General features: G+C 47.5%; 1 protein-coding gene across 1 annotated transcript in view; it reads right to left on the reverse strand.

Moving 5' to 3' along the window:
• Positions 1–14,354, reverse strand: part of GGA3 (golgi associated, gamma adaptin ear containing, ARF binding protein 3) — a 31,596-nt gene that overhangs the window by 6,569 nt on the left and 10,673 nt on the right. The window contains exons 5-15 of the mRNA XM_054047942.1: positions 13,583–13,706; positions 12,481–12,584; positions 11,843–11,923; positions 10,159–10,296; positions 8,616–8,697; positions 7,953–8,069; positions 6,458–6,733; positions 5,605–5,672; positions 3,216–3,541; positions 2,056–2,324; positions 912–1,081 (exon numbers count right to left, since the gene is read on the reverse strand). Coding sequence (XP_053903917.1) covers positions 912–1,081; positions 2,056–2,324; positions 3,216–3,541; positions 5,605–5,672; positions 6,458–6,733; positions 7,953–8,069; positions 8,616–8,697; positions 10,159–10,296; positions 11,843–11,923; positions 12,481–12,584; positions 13,583–13,706 — 1,755 coding nt within the window. The remainder of the gene's footprint in view (positions 1–911; positions 1,082–2,055; positions 2,325–3,215; positions 3,542–5,604; positions 5,673–6,457; positions 6,734–7,952; positions 8,070–8,615; positions 8,698–10,158; positions 10,297–11,842; positions 11,924–12,480; positions 12,585–13,582; positions 13,707–14,354) is intronic.

A 14,354-nucleotide genomic window follows, 5' to 3' on the forward strand; every position in this document is an offset into this window, starting at 1 on the left:
TGCCCCCCTCAGAATCCCCGACCCATCCAATCCCCCTGTTCCTTGTCCCCTAACCACCCCGTCCTGGGAACCCCTGCCCATAACTGCCCCCCAGAACCCCACCCCCTATCTAACCCCCCCACTCTCTGTCCCCTGACTGCCCTGCCCCCTAGCCACACCCCTGCCCCCTGACAGGCCTCCCACGCTTATCCAATCCCCTCCCCCCCGTTCCCTGTCCCCTGACCGCCTCCCCCAGAACCTCCGCCTCATCTAACCGCCCCCTCCTTCCCATCCCCCGGGACCCTATGCCCCTTATCCAACCCTCCGGCCCCCTTACCATGCTGCTCAAAGCAGCATGTCTGGCCACCACGCCGCCCAGCTGTCCCTTTCAATGGAGTTTAAACCCACCATTTGGGAGTTTATTCCATTCATTGATCACGTTGTCCAGAAGCTGAGGCTTTAACCCAATTACAGGGACCTGGGTAGGTCCTAGCTACACCACAACTGTTAGCCAAGTTTTAGCAGTGTCCCTGACGCTGCTATGGTTGTGTAGGCGAGGCCAGAATAGAACATTTTTCCAGGTGGTGTCCATAGGCCTTTTAAAGCTCAAACCCCTGAAGACTGAAGGATGAAATTTAGCATGTGTGAACAGTCCTGCCACTGAGTTAACCCCAGCCCAGTGCATACACCAACATAAAGCTGAGCTGACCTTACCCTGCAGGGGGGACATGCTCTCTACCAGCAGTTTCTTTCGCTGTATGTTATTTAGGATATAGAGAGACCATCTGTCCTCCCTTTTAGGGCTCTTTGGAAGCAGAAGGAGTAGAGGCCCAAGAAAAGCTTGCACTGTAATGTCATGTCCGAGTCCCAGAGCTCACACCCATTGTTTCAAAGCAGAATCCCCATCTACCTTCAGGTCTGCGTGTCCCTACCTTTGGTACTGCAGCCTGCAGTACAATGTTCTTCACAGGAAGAGGTGCTGTGTTTAACATGGACACCACCACAACCAGCACGTCTGACCTCCCCGGTGGGCACTCCTTGGCAAAGTGTAAGAGGATCCTGAACCCGTTCTTGTCGTAGGCTGTCACAGGAAGAGCACGGCCTGGGGGTGGAGAGAAGGGGAAGAGAAACACAAGGCTACATCTGTAGTAGCATTATGCAATTCAACACTGGAATCTCACTCCCTGACATTTCTCTCCATGGCAGGAGCTTCCTCAGAGGACCAACAAGCTTTCCCCGGTTTAGAACCCACTTCAGGAGCAAAATGTTTTGTGCTCTGAATGCAACAGAGCTGACAGAACAACCTACTTTATCCAAAGGCCAATTGCCTCCTCATCAGAACAGACACCCTGCATGTCGCTCTCCTGCTTAGCCAGGGCTGGACTGGGCTTTGACACAGCCAGGTGGTTTTAGGTAAAACACAGTGGAGGTGAGTAAGGGCAGTAGCACAGGCAAGAAGCACAGTTGGGTGTGTGTCAAGATGACAGCACTGCTACACTGTAGGGACCCTGGCTCAAAGCTAACCATGGTTTGCAGTGTGGTGTTTCAGAGCACTCCAGCGCTGTAAGTGACAGCACAGTCTCAGAGGCAACTGTCAGCTCGATTGTACACGTGCGGCAGTGTACAGAGAACACAGGAAGGGGATTCCAAGGAGAAACAGTAGTTTCAAATTAAGGGACTTAAAGACCTCTTAATTCTCTTGCTGGTTGGAAGAAGATGGCCATAAAACCCTGGCCTGAGACCCTGCAATCTTTTGCACATATTGTGCTGTGGGCAGGGCAGGTCCAAATGAAAGAAAGTCCATTCCATGCTTAACTGCCAACAGCCCCATCCTTGGGAACCAGAAAGCTACAACCAGAACTAGTTGCATAGCCTCCCTAAATGCAATCTGTGCTAAGGGCTGGATTCTCCTCTCGGTTCCATCCCTGCAACCCCATAGACATGCTTCAGTGTTGTCTGAGTGCTACAGAGAGAATTTGGCACTGTACCGCTAACTGACAGTGTCTGAGAGTAGGAGTATTGGAACAGCGACAGTCCAGGGTTCAGAGCAGGCTGAAAAGGGTCTGAGAGACTTACTGGGTTTAATGGATTCCAATGGAACATGGACATTGGCCAAAGAAGCGTCAGGCCCTTTCAGGGGGCTGCCCTGCTGTTGGAATGAAGCTGGCTGGTAGAGAGGGCTTCCTGAACCAGCCGTGCAGCTGCTTGGAAAAGGAACAGTAGAGGCCACTGGAGCAGCAACTGGCAATCCTGTGGTGGATATTAAAGGGGCAGAGGTGACAGTGGCTGGCAAGGTAACCCCAGGGTGGAATACCGAGGGCGCTGACTTCACTTGGGCTGAAGTCCTAGGAGGGAGACAAAAACAGAAGTGGCAAATTAAGAACTATATTGGCTAGCAGAAGTGGCAGTGACAGCACTGAGCGTGAAGCAGGCTTTCACTCCATCTCCCGCACTACTAGAGACAATGGCAAATCACTAAGAATACAAGAATGGCCATACTGAGTCAGACCAGAGGTCCATCCAGCCCAGTATCGTGTCTGCCGACAGTGGCCAATGCCAGGTGCCCCAGAGGGAGTGAACCTAACAGGTAATGATCACATGATCTCTCTCAATCAAGTGATCTAGAGTGAAAGCAGTGGCCTGCAATCGTACCATGGTGTCATGACACTGTAAAGTTTTGTGTGCTGAGCGGGGTTGAGCTGGGCGAGTACTACACAGAAAACCACAATGTTTCAGGGAGTGATGGTGATTTGGGAGGTGTCACTCCTCTCCAAATCAGCAATGAGCCAGTGCCTCAGCATTGTGCTGGGACCCAATACTGCTGGAGGATGAGATGAAAACGAGGGTCCTGGTCACTTATGGTCATTTAAGGATCTCAGGGCACTTTTCACAAGAGTAGGCCCTGTTAGCCCCAGTGTTCTGGCCAACTTACCAATCTGCCGACCTAAACCATTGTGTAGCTGTGCAGTGCAAAGCAGCTGCTGTGCTTCACCACCAAGCTGGCTGCCTTTCAGTGGTGGGTCAGTGACCTTTGGGTATAGTTTGTATATCAGTTTGTAAAGTGCTTTGAGATCCTTCAAGAGGAGAGATGCTAAATAAATGTAAGACCATCACTATCCAACAGTAAACTTCCATCAAACTAGAGTGAGAAACAGGACATCCTTATTGCAAACCTGATAGCTGTAGCAAGGGTAACTTTCAAATGGGAGAGAGGAAGCAAAATCCAGGACTATTACCCTTTGGCCTCTTCAAGAAGATGTCCCAGTGCATCCATATTATGCAAAGCATTGCCTCCCATGGCTGAACTGAGGTACCGGGGGGTAGCTGGCAGAGCCTTCGGCGGGCCCAGAGGGGCTGCTGGTCCAGCAGAGAACAAGAACGGGGCTGTATTAGGTGCAGGGATATTAGAAACAGTCTGAGAGGCTGTGAAAGTGGAAGGCAGAGGCGCTGATGTTCCACACACAGACTGTGACGTGTGATGATGAAGAAGAGGGTTCACTGCAGTATTGCAGGCGACAGTCACCAGGTTCGGACTAAAGAAGTCCAGGTCCATCTGGTCATTCTGCAACAGAGGGGACAGGTGCATGTTATTAATTCCTGCCAGGCCTTAGATACCACTATAACTCATTGAGATAAGCCTCACCCATTAGGACATGACGGGGAGGAAGCTAATGGCAAGCAGGAGAGTATGTTGCATCTGTTGGACTACATCCAATTTGTAGTTTACTTGACAGCATATGGTGCTGTGCTGGACTGGATACTACTAGTGGACAGGAGCTAGGTGGGGAGGCAGAAGTTGAGGTGGCCATGTTTATTATGGGCATTTGGATGGGGAGTCCTAAGGGCAGTATCCTAACAGAGCAGAGAAACTTACAATAGCCTATTCCTGGGGGAATTTTGTGCCACTGCGCATGCGCAGAAATGATGTCCCCTGCAGATTAATTTGCTTCCATGCAGAAAAATGACTTTCTGACAGGGAAACAAAGGGAAGCCACAGGAGCGGTCATGCGACCTTCCCCAGCAGTATGTTTCGGGTGCCCAGGGCAGCCAGCAGAGAGGTAAATCACTTTGGGCAGGGGGCAGGACTGGGGAAGACCCGGCTGGTGGCTCCTACCCTGCGCTGGGCACAGCTGCTAGTCCTGGCTGGGCTGGGGAGGACGGGACTTCCTCTTCCCCTGCACAGCATCCGGGGCCGTGTCAGACCCACCCCCATATTTCTCCCCCAGCTGTAGGAAGCTCTGCAAACTCCCCCTCCATCCCCTACCCCGTGCTTCCAGCACCCATCGCTCCTCAGCTGCAGGGGGAGGGATCCCTGTACAGGGAGCTGCTCCCCCATCTGCCCAACCCCCGTGCATTCAGACCCTCTCATACCCTGACCCTCCTGCCGAGCCTCACCACCCCCTGCCCCTAGGACCTCCCCGATGAGCTCCACTCCCCCTGCACCTGGACCACCCCAACCCGGATCCCCACTCTACCGAACCCCAACCAGCTGCACCTGGACGCCCCCCCCCCAGCCCCTCACACCCAGACCCCTCTGCCGAGCTCTATCCCCCCCCACACCAAACCCCCACCCCGCTGAGCCCCAACCACCTTCATCTGGACCCCCCTGCAGAGTCCCATTACCATTGCACCCAGAATCACCAACAAGACCCTGTGCATCCAGATCCCCCTGGCACCCGGATCCCCCACTGAGCTGCCCACACCCAGATTGCCCCACACAGAATCCTCTCAAATCGCACCTGGATCCCCCCACACTAAGCCCTTCCACACTTGGATCCTGCCTTGCTGAGTCTCCCTGGTGCACCTGGCACCAAGGGACAGGGCCCTGGGGTGTTTCTGTGGCAGGCCCGGTCCTTGCGCTGTGTCAGGGTTGAGTGCAGCCTCACTGCTGAGTCCATGTCCCAGTGGTGGGGGGAGAAGGGAAGCCGGAGCTGCACAGTGATCTCCCACCTCTGGGCAGCCAGTGGCCTGTGCTCCCCAATGCCACGCTGGAGCCTCCACATTTATTTGACAAATAACATTTGCAGAATTTTGCAGAATTTTAAAATATTGTATGCAGAATTTTTATTTTTTTGGCGCAGAATTTTTAATTTTTTGGCAGAGAATGCCCTCAGGAGTAAATAGCCAGAGCAGAGGAGAGAGAAGATGGACAGTACATTTCAGTGCAGCAACAACTGAAAGGTGCTACCTCTTCATTCAGCAGTCCCAGTCTCGTGGGACGATGGACTCTGCCTTTGGCCTCCGAGTGTATTCAGTCCAGAATACAACTATTCCCTTGCAAACTGGGTGCATCCCTTGTGTTTCTATTCAGTCTAGACTTACTGACCTCCTCCCCATGGGAGAGGGTAGCTTTGGTATCAAGCTTTGTTGAGATACACACTAAAAAGCAGCACATACAAAGAAGGAAAGTGAAAGCAGAGATATCTTCTCTGTACTGGTTCAGATATCCCAGTTACACAAGGCCAGAGGCAAGACACAGGTCTTCACGTCTGGAACAGTTATCGTCTCTGGCCTGCGTGTGAGCACTCCCCCAGGATATGGCAAAAGCACCACCACTGCAACATCGAGAGTGCTCAGAGACCTCCCGCAACGACAGTCTCTCTCAATAAATCCCTCTCTTCATACCTGGAACATATTCCACTGCTTGTTTTCAGTCGCCTCTTTCACTGCACTGGGGGCTGGATCATTCAAGCCTGAATGCCGAGGAAAAGATATGGAAACTGGAGTAAAATTGCAAAAATTCTCAACATTAAAGTCAAGAGGCAGTAAGAAGGGGAGCTAGATGGCTAGTTTTCCTAACCCCCTCCTACCTACTATAGGGTGTTTGACCACTGTGGTAAAACTACTCGGTTCAACTCTGTAACAGTTTGAAAGCTTGATGAAAGAGACATGCATGTTCCATTGCAATGATCAGCCACAGGCTCATAGCTCTCATGCAGACATGTCCTGCACACGCAGGCAAGCTTCTCCATGCAGCACTTCCAATGTTCCTCTTTCCTGACCTGTAGCATCCCCTGTTATTCAGTAACAGAGACCCAAAGGCATGTACTGTGCAGGCTGCCGTAGGCAGATTTGCTAATGCACTTTCTCCTAACCACAGCACCCACTGCTATTTTAGTCCTGAAACTTGTAACGAAGCGTGGTGGTGGTTTTCTGATGTGGACAAGCATCTGTAGGGATTAGACTGGGATTACAGCAAACTCACTGCATTTGTGACCTACCCCTGATTTCAGGAGGAGCCTCCAGAGGTTTTAACTTTAGCCTACTGCCAAATTCCTATTCGCAGGGCCACTCAGTGGAGGGAGCTTTTTAGGTGTCCATTGGATGACAACATCCAAAACAAACCAGAATAATAAACTACAGAATTGACAATCTATGGCTAGTACTAATACATTGTTCTCTGCTGCCCAGCTCTAGAACCAAGCTCCATGATAAAACCCTTTCCCCAGAACACACCCTAGCCACACCAGCCTCTTACCTAAACACAGCAGCTCCTCATCCAGCAAGAAGAGGGAATTGGCCGTGCTGCTCTGATGAGTCAGAGGAGCTTCTACTTGGCTGGAGGACCGGCTCCGTGAGTGACCAAACTTTTGGGGAGGAGGTGGGAGGATGGGGATTTCTGATGAAGCTTGTGTCGGCACTAGTGCTGGTGCTGGCGTTAGTGTTTCAAGTGGCATTGGCGGTGGTGGGGTGCTGGAGACGTCCATGCCAGCAAGGTCAATGAGCGCACTGAGATTACTGGCGGGATCGCTCCCTGCAGAGATGGGGAGAAAAGTTATAAGAGGGACTGCAGTCAGCTGGAGCAAAGGCTCTGAACCATGTGAAGACAATATCCAGGGCCAAGTTGCCGCAGATGATGCTTTGGGTAAGGGGGTTTCTCTTTTAATCAGAATTTCTGACTCTTCAGAAGAGAGGACACCTAGAGGCTTTCCACTGGAGTATTTGCTGTTAAATTGCTATTGAGCTGGACACTGTATAGTTAGGAAACTTCTGTATAAGAAGAGGAGCCCAATCCAGCCACTGCTCTCAATACTGCATGGACTGTGTGTAGTGTAGTTGGCAATCCTTTCCGTGCCTGCATAGCTCTGGCTAGAACTTGGGAGACCCAGTGTGGTGACAACAGGCAGCACAGGTTGCAGTCAATCAAGGCGTTACTAGCGAGCCAAAGAGAACTACAGGATTTCTCTGTGTCCAGAGTCCCCTTCAATTTCATCACAACCAAATTCTGGTTCTTCCCTATGACAAGGGACACCATTCTGTACAACGATCATTTCCCTCATGTTTTTCATCCAAGAATCTTAAAAGTGTTTTCCAAACAATAATTATGCCTCACGGCACCCCAGAGAAGTGGGTAGTATTAGTCCCATTTTCCAGATGGGGAAACTGAGGCAGATAGTGGCTACTAAGGGACTTGCCTAAATTCACACACTGAGTTGCTGGCAGAGCCAGAAACAGAACCCACATCCCTTGACTCGCAGGCCCTGCTCCAATCCTTTAGATAATGCTCCCAACCTTACATTTAAGCACAGAGAACAAGATAAACATTAAATATATGTTAACTTCTCCCCTGCTGGTATTTAACCCTTCAGGTGGGGCCAGGACGGTTGAATAATCTAACTAAAATGTTGCATTCCACATCAACTGTTAGTAATCCAGATAGGAAAGCCCAGCTCAGATGCAGGTCTGCTTAGTCAGAACGTCACAAGTCATAAGGTTTCATTATTAAAAAGCCAGCTGTGGAAATGGCGGAGCCTTCCAAGTCAAAGCATTGTCACCGGTGGCCAGAATTATAAACTCATCCGTGTGTCCATCAATGGCTGCTGTTTGGGAGATGATTTGTCATTCCTACCTGGACAGGTTTTAGCCCAAACAGCTGATAATACTGTCCTTTACTGCAATTATTTGGACACCCTTCACAAGAGGAAATTCAAAATGACAGGATTCAAAACCGAACAGAACAGATGGCTATTCACCTTCTGTTGCAGACAGCGTCGGGATATCCACTTCACCATTGATGACTTGACCCTCGATTATTTTTTTATAGGAATTTATTATCCGGGATAAATTGTCACTGGCCTGCAGAATATCCCCTAGATGTGGGAGAGAGGCAAAAACTCCAGTAGAGATTTCAGTCACTTGGCTCTCTCTACTGCTTTGGACGCTCAATAATCATCATCAACAACAATCCATTATTTAGACTGCAAGCTCTTTAGGGCAGGGGCTGTCTGTGCAGCGCCTCACACAACGGGGCCCCATTCTCAACTGGCCCTGAGGCATTGCCGTAATAAATAACAACAACTCCTCAGTGATTAGCTCCCATAGGGACATCTCCCCTCCTCTGAGAGCCGTATCCCCTTACCTTGTGTTCAATGAGATCGTTTCCCACACAGCCTCCCTCCCTATCAATTCTTACTGCCAGGGCCCTGCTCTAATTTAGATCATAAGCTTTAAGGGCCTTGGGTTTTTATCCGCCTGTTAGAGGCCGGACACATCCATGGAGGCACAGAAAGAAGTAACGTAACATTAATAGCCCTCTTGCTGTATCCCTGCACAGCTACTGGTCACACCAGCCTGGCTGCAATCTCCTTCTTAAGCCACATAGCCTCCCCACCAAAAAGGGGAGATGGTTGTTTTACCCAAACTGCTGTCGTTATCCTCTGTTTCACTGGCCAGTTTGAATAACGTCCGTCTTTTGGTTTCACACCTTTCATAGAGCTCCTGGGAAGAGAGATCAGGAGAAAGGGTCTTATCAGCCAAAAGCCATCGACAGCAAGAAACCCTGCTCTTGCAGTCAGCATGAAATAATTCATCTGCATGGAAGTCCCAGTATGAAGGGAGACCCAGCGTCTTTTCTTGATGCGAGCGCTGGTCCAACTGGGTGTCCAAATTCCCCTTTCCCAGCTCTACAGGGAGCTATTCACCTTTTTATCAGCATAAGGAGACCAAGTCCGATCTACATTCTCATTATAATAAAGATGAATATCAGCCAGTGGTATGCTATGAACACAAGGCACGCACTACATGCCCAGCTGGCTATGCGTTGTCCAACTGGCGGCCCACAGGACTATTCTGTCCAGCCCCGAAGGGGGATGCCATTTTGTAAATCCTGCTGTACTTGGAAGGTCATGCCGCATGGAGGACACAATTTTGGACCACGTAAGGCATGCAAGTGAGTTGTTGCATGTCTTACTACAAATGTCACAGCATGCCACTGATACCATCAGTCCTCCATGCTATCGCCATTTATGCTTAATTCTCTTTATACTCCATATGCTGGACTATTTTTATCATCATCTCTGTTACAGTAGCTCCTTACGACCCCAAATGAGGATGAGGTCCCATTGTGCTAGGTCCTGTACACTCCCTGCCCCTAAAAGCCTCCGATCTAATTGGGAGAATGGAAGTATCATCATCCCCATTTTACAGATGGGGAACTGGGCACAAGAAACCACATGACTTGCTCGAAGTCAGAGCTGGGAACTGAATCCAGATCTCCTTAGTCCCAGTCCTGTGCCATAACCAAAATTCCTGTCTTCAGTCCAGGGAGTGGTCCATGAGCACACAGGTCACTACCTCCACTCTGGTGGAGATGGGTTCAAGGAAGGGAAAGTTTCTGAATTAGTTGTTGTTGTTTTTTATCATCACCTCAGGTGCTCGATTGGTCCCTTTTGGTTATTATTTTCTTGGTGCTCTCTCCATTAAATACAGTGTCTACAAGCTCTTCCCCTGAAGGGAAGGAAACCTTTGTTGTTTGGATCAAAGATTTTAAGTTTATTTGACTATGGTGCTTTGGGAGATGACTATTTCCACCACAAGCAGCATGGCCAGTGGCACTGGGAATCAGAAAATGTGGCTTCCTGACTCTGCCACTGACGCACCGTGTGATCTCAGCAAGTCATGCATTCCTGGTGCGCTCACTTTCACCACCTGTAAATAGAGATAGTGCCTGCTTCTTTACAAGGAATTTTGAGTCCTTCAGCTGAAAAGTGTTAAGTGCATAGTATTATCACCTCCAGCTGATCGTTCCCATTGATTGCTCTCAGCTCTGATCGCTGCGCTTTATATCATTGATCACTTTGTTCTGCATATTTGCATCTTTGTGCAAAGGTAAAGCTCCATAAAGTCTGGAAGAAGGAAATGCTGAAGGACTCCTATGCAGAGGGATGAGCTTGTACTCACCTTCATGAGCTCCTTATCAGCCTCTGACGAGTCCTCTTTGCTGTAGTGAACCAGCATCTCATTCAGCAGCTTCACGTTGTTATTCACTTCCTCTAGAGTGTGCATGCGTTTTGTCACCTTCTGGATCCGAGCCTCATCCTTCAAGGTTTGAAACAAAAAGAGAAGAGTATCAGAGGGATAGCCGTGTTAGTCTGAATCTGTAAAAAGCAACAGAGAGTCCTGTGGCACCTTTAAGACTAACAGATGTATTGGAGCATAAGCTTTCGTGGGTGAATGTCCACTTCGTCGGATGGTGAGCATTCACCGAAAAAGAGAAGAGTGAGTCTTCCCACAGATCTCTACAGCAGGAGCTCAGCTGTGAGTCGCATCAGATGAAATGCTGACGTGTTTTTGAAATAGAGCTGGGCAGGAACCAGATTTTCTATTTTGCTGGAAATTCTGCCATTTCAAAAAAACCTTCCATTCTGACACAGAACAAAACCAAAAAAAGTTCAAAACTTCTTGTGAAAGAAATTGAAAAACAAAATTGTTTTGGGTGAACTGAAATGTTTTGTTCCAATAAAATTAAAACGTTTTGTTCTAATTTTGTCTTTTTAAAATGTTATATTACACAATATAAAATTTTAAAAAAGTAAACAAAAAGGCATTTCAAAATAGAAAATCAAAGCATTCTGTTCTGAAGAGTTAGAATTGGAATATTGGAATGCTCCGTTCTGTTTTTTCCCTAACAAAATTTTGTTGAAATCAACACGTTTCTGCAAAAGGATTCACTTTCAACAAAAGGACATTTTCTATTCCAAAAACATTCTGTCAGAAAATTTCTAACCCATTCTAATTAGGCATCCATGCTCTCCACCAAAAATAAGGGAGACCCCCTCCAATGTGATGCCTAGAGTTGCATGGGGACAGGGCTAATTTATATAGAAAAGAGATTCCAGTGACTTGTATTCTCTCCAAATTAGAAACTGTATTTCTCCTTGCCAGAACAACACTGGGTCACTGGAGTGGATGGACACATCACAATTTCATTAATAGTTAGGGTGGGATATATATGTGCATGTAGACAACTTGCAATAAGTGCCAGATTGAAAACCCTAGAGACAGTCCTCTATATCCACAGATCAGATCCTACAAAGACAGCAGCACTTCAAGCTTCTCCCTCACCAATCCTTGATGCAGACTGTCCCCTTGAGGGGTGAGAAGGTAGTTCATTCCCCATGGTCCATTTGATCCTTGCCCTTTCTGCTATATCTTCCAACTAGGGAACCAACTATAGAGGTTTCGTGATGCAAACACCTGTTAACTGGGACCCAGAATGAGACTCACCAACAAATTCATTTCACACAGCCCACCCAACAGCCACTGGATGATATCAACTTTCAGTTACTACGGACTGGATGTGAACTGACAACCCTAAAGGTGAAAGGTTTTAGACCTCATTGCTAATTCCCTTGAGTCATTCAGTCCCTAAAGCTTCAAGCACAGATGAGCAGGCCGGTTTAAATAGTTGAACTAGTTCAATACTAATGGAGAGTGAAAGAACAAATCCAGCGATTCCGCCATTCACGAGTCACTAAAGCTATGTACCAGCTAGTGTTAAAAAGTTTACAAATGACAAAGCAAGCCCCTGATCATGATAATTCCTACAGGGGTTTCCTTAAATAATTCTATTGCTTTTTCTTACCTCTTTTACCATTGATTTAATAAGCTTGTTCGCCTCTTGTAAGTCATCTGGGTTTTTGCTTTTTAACAGTTTGGCTAAAAGCTGTAAGAAGAGAAGAGAACTTTTTAGGAAAAAGTAGTCTCTTATTAAAGGGAGGCAGAAAGATCATGTATCCAATGGTTGCTGCACTGGAGAAAGGGAAGTGGGCAGTTCAGAGAAAGCAGACTGAGGTCAAAGCAGCTTACTTTGCATTTTCAGCAACAGTAACTTCCGTAGGAGTCATTCATGGATTTGCTATTTTGTTTTTTGTTAAATTGCCAGATTTTCATTCACATACAGTACAAGCCCACTGGGATCTTGGAGACTTTCTGATACTAGACAAGAGTTCCTCCCGGTGCAGAAAGGTGAAAAGCTTTTCCTCTCCTCCATTGCAGCAGTTGGAGAGCGACTTAACTAGAAATGGCCAGATAGTGACAACACTGAGATGGTCTCTCACTCAGGATTTCAACTCTGAGTCTCCAGGTGGTAAGAATCAAACCGACAGTCCGAGTGAAATCAGGCCCACATACCAGCAGATTAGAGCTGAGTCAGAACACTTCCTTTTACTTAAAGTTGTTCTGTTTTGTTGGTGGGTATTAAGATTCCAGCCTTCACTTTACCTTGGATTTCTCCTCATCATCAAACACAGGGTTTTTGGGGCGAGGTGGTGGAGAGGGGATCAGGGTTCTATCCACTGGAATTACAGGGTCACACATAACAATACCTGAGAGAAGAGAAAACAAAGTAGGTTTGTACCTGCAGGCACTCAGGACAGTGCTACTATCTGCATACAGGCAGCACAGAGAGGGTGCAGCGCTGCTGTTCGCATACTGGGTTCAGAGGGAACATGCAGCCCAGGTCTTTGAACACTGGGATGGAAGGATATTTCAGTGAGGATTAATACAGCAGCAAAATCCCTGTGCATGTTATCTGGTGAACTGAGGGATGTTTCCCTAGGGAAAGGCCAACACTCCAAGGGTTAGTTTGCCACATCCTTACAGTTTCTGTACCCGACAGGTATAATCAATAGATCTCCACTCTGGGTCTTTCTCCTTTCACATTGGCCTGGGAACCCCAATGTAAGGTCCCATGTAATCCTGCTTTGTGCAAACCCAAAGCCATGTATATCTTCAGCTTGGGAGGCAGAGCAGACAAGCGGAGAACAATAATGCAGAATGTGGTATCCACAGACTCCTAGCCAATAGTTGGAGAAAGGATCAAATTTCATGGCCAGGCCCCACCACAAAATCCTTAACTTTGCATTATACTCATAGAGGCTTCTGAAGGCAGACTCTCTGTGCTGAAGCTATGAGCGTCTCTTCTGAGCACTTTAGGCCTTGCCTATGTGAAAAAGTTGCACCAGTTTAAAGTGCAATTTTAAAGCAATTTAGTTATGCTGGTGCATGAGGCTGTGCGGATGCTCTCATTTTGGTTTAAACCAGGCTTGTTTAGTTTAAATTGATTAGGAATCAGCTTAAGCTAAATCAAGATAAGCCACTCAAACTAAAATACAAGAGTCTACACAGGGGTTTGCACTAACTACATCAGCTTAAAAACCAATTTAAGTTAAACCAGTGTAAAATTCTCATGTAGACAAGGTCTTTTCTACCATCTGATTGAACAAATCCTGCCCCCAGATAGAGGCTGCCTTCTTGAGTGTCCCCTCTTTGTGACATTCCTGCTTAAACATGTAGGGTGCACGAATGAGAAGCTGCTTCCCACCTTGTCTCTTCAGCATGTAGTAGGCATCTTTGATTTTGGATTCCTCTGGCAGTGCTACTGTCCAGCTATACAGCAACTCAATAACTTTGGTTTTCACCTTCTCTGAGACTCTGTCTCCCAGGTACTGGGGGGGGGGCAGGGCAGGGGGAGAGAGAAAGAAAAACATGTCAATCTCTCTCTCGCTCTCTTTTCTTTGTAAAAAAAATAAAGAAATAAATAAACCAACACTCAATATGGGAATTCATTGGGTGCTCATTAAAGTCTGTTTTCACATTAGATGGGACTATGAATATCCTGTCTGTGCTGATCTGGGATACAGTTTCATAACACAGATGGCCAGGAGCACTCATCATTAACTACATTGATACAAGATGCAGTTCACCAAGAGAAAAACTTCCCTCACCTCTTTAAAGTAACATTTACATTGTGTTTCATGATAAAACATCATCTTATCTCCATCTGCCTGAGACAACATGAGCCAAATTCAGTTTGGAGTTATACCACGGCTAAATGGGATGCTCTGGGCCCAATCCTCCCCACAGTGAAATCAGTAGGTGCTTTGCCAGTGACTTCAATGGAAGACGGATCAAACTTCCTGCTAGTGTCCAGTTGCTTTTGTCTTAAGAAAATTATGGTGATGATAATACTTTGCACTGACATCATCTTTCACCAAAGAATCTCAAAATGCTTTCCAAACATGAATCAAGCCCCAAAATATCCCTATAAGGTACATAAGATTATCTGCCTGCCATACTGATGCACAGAGAGATTA

This window comes from Malaclemys terrapin, chromosome 13 (assembly GCF_027887155.1).
Source record: "Malaclemys terrapin pileata isolate rMalTer1 chromosome 13, rMalTer1.hap1, whole genome shotgun sequence".
Classification (NCBI taxonomy): Eukaryota; Metazoa; Chordata; order Testudines; family Emydidae; genus Malaclemys; species Malaclemys terrapin.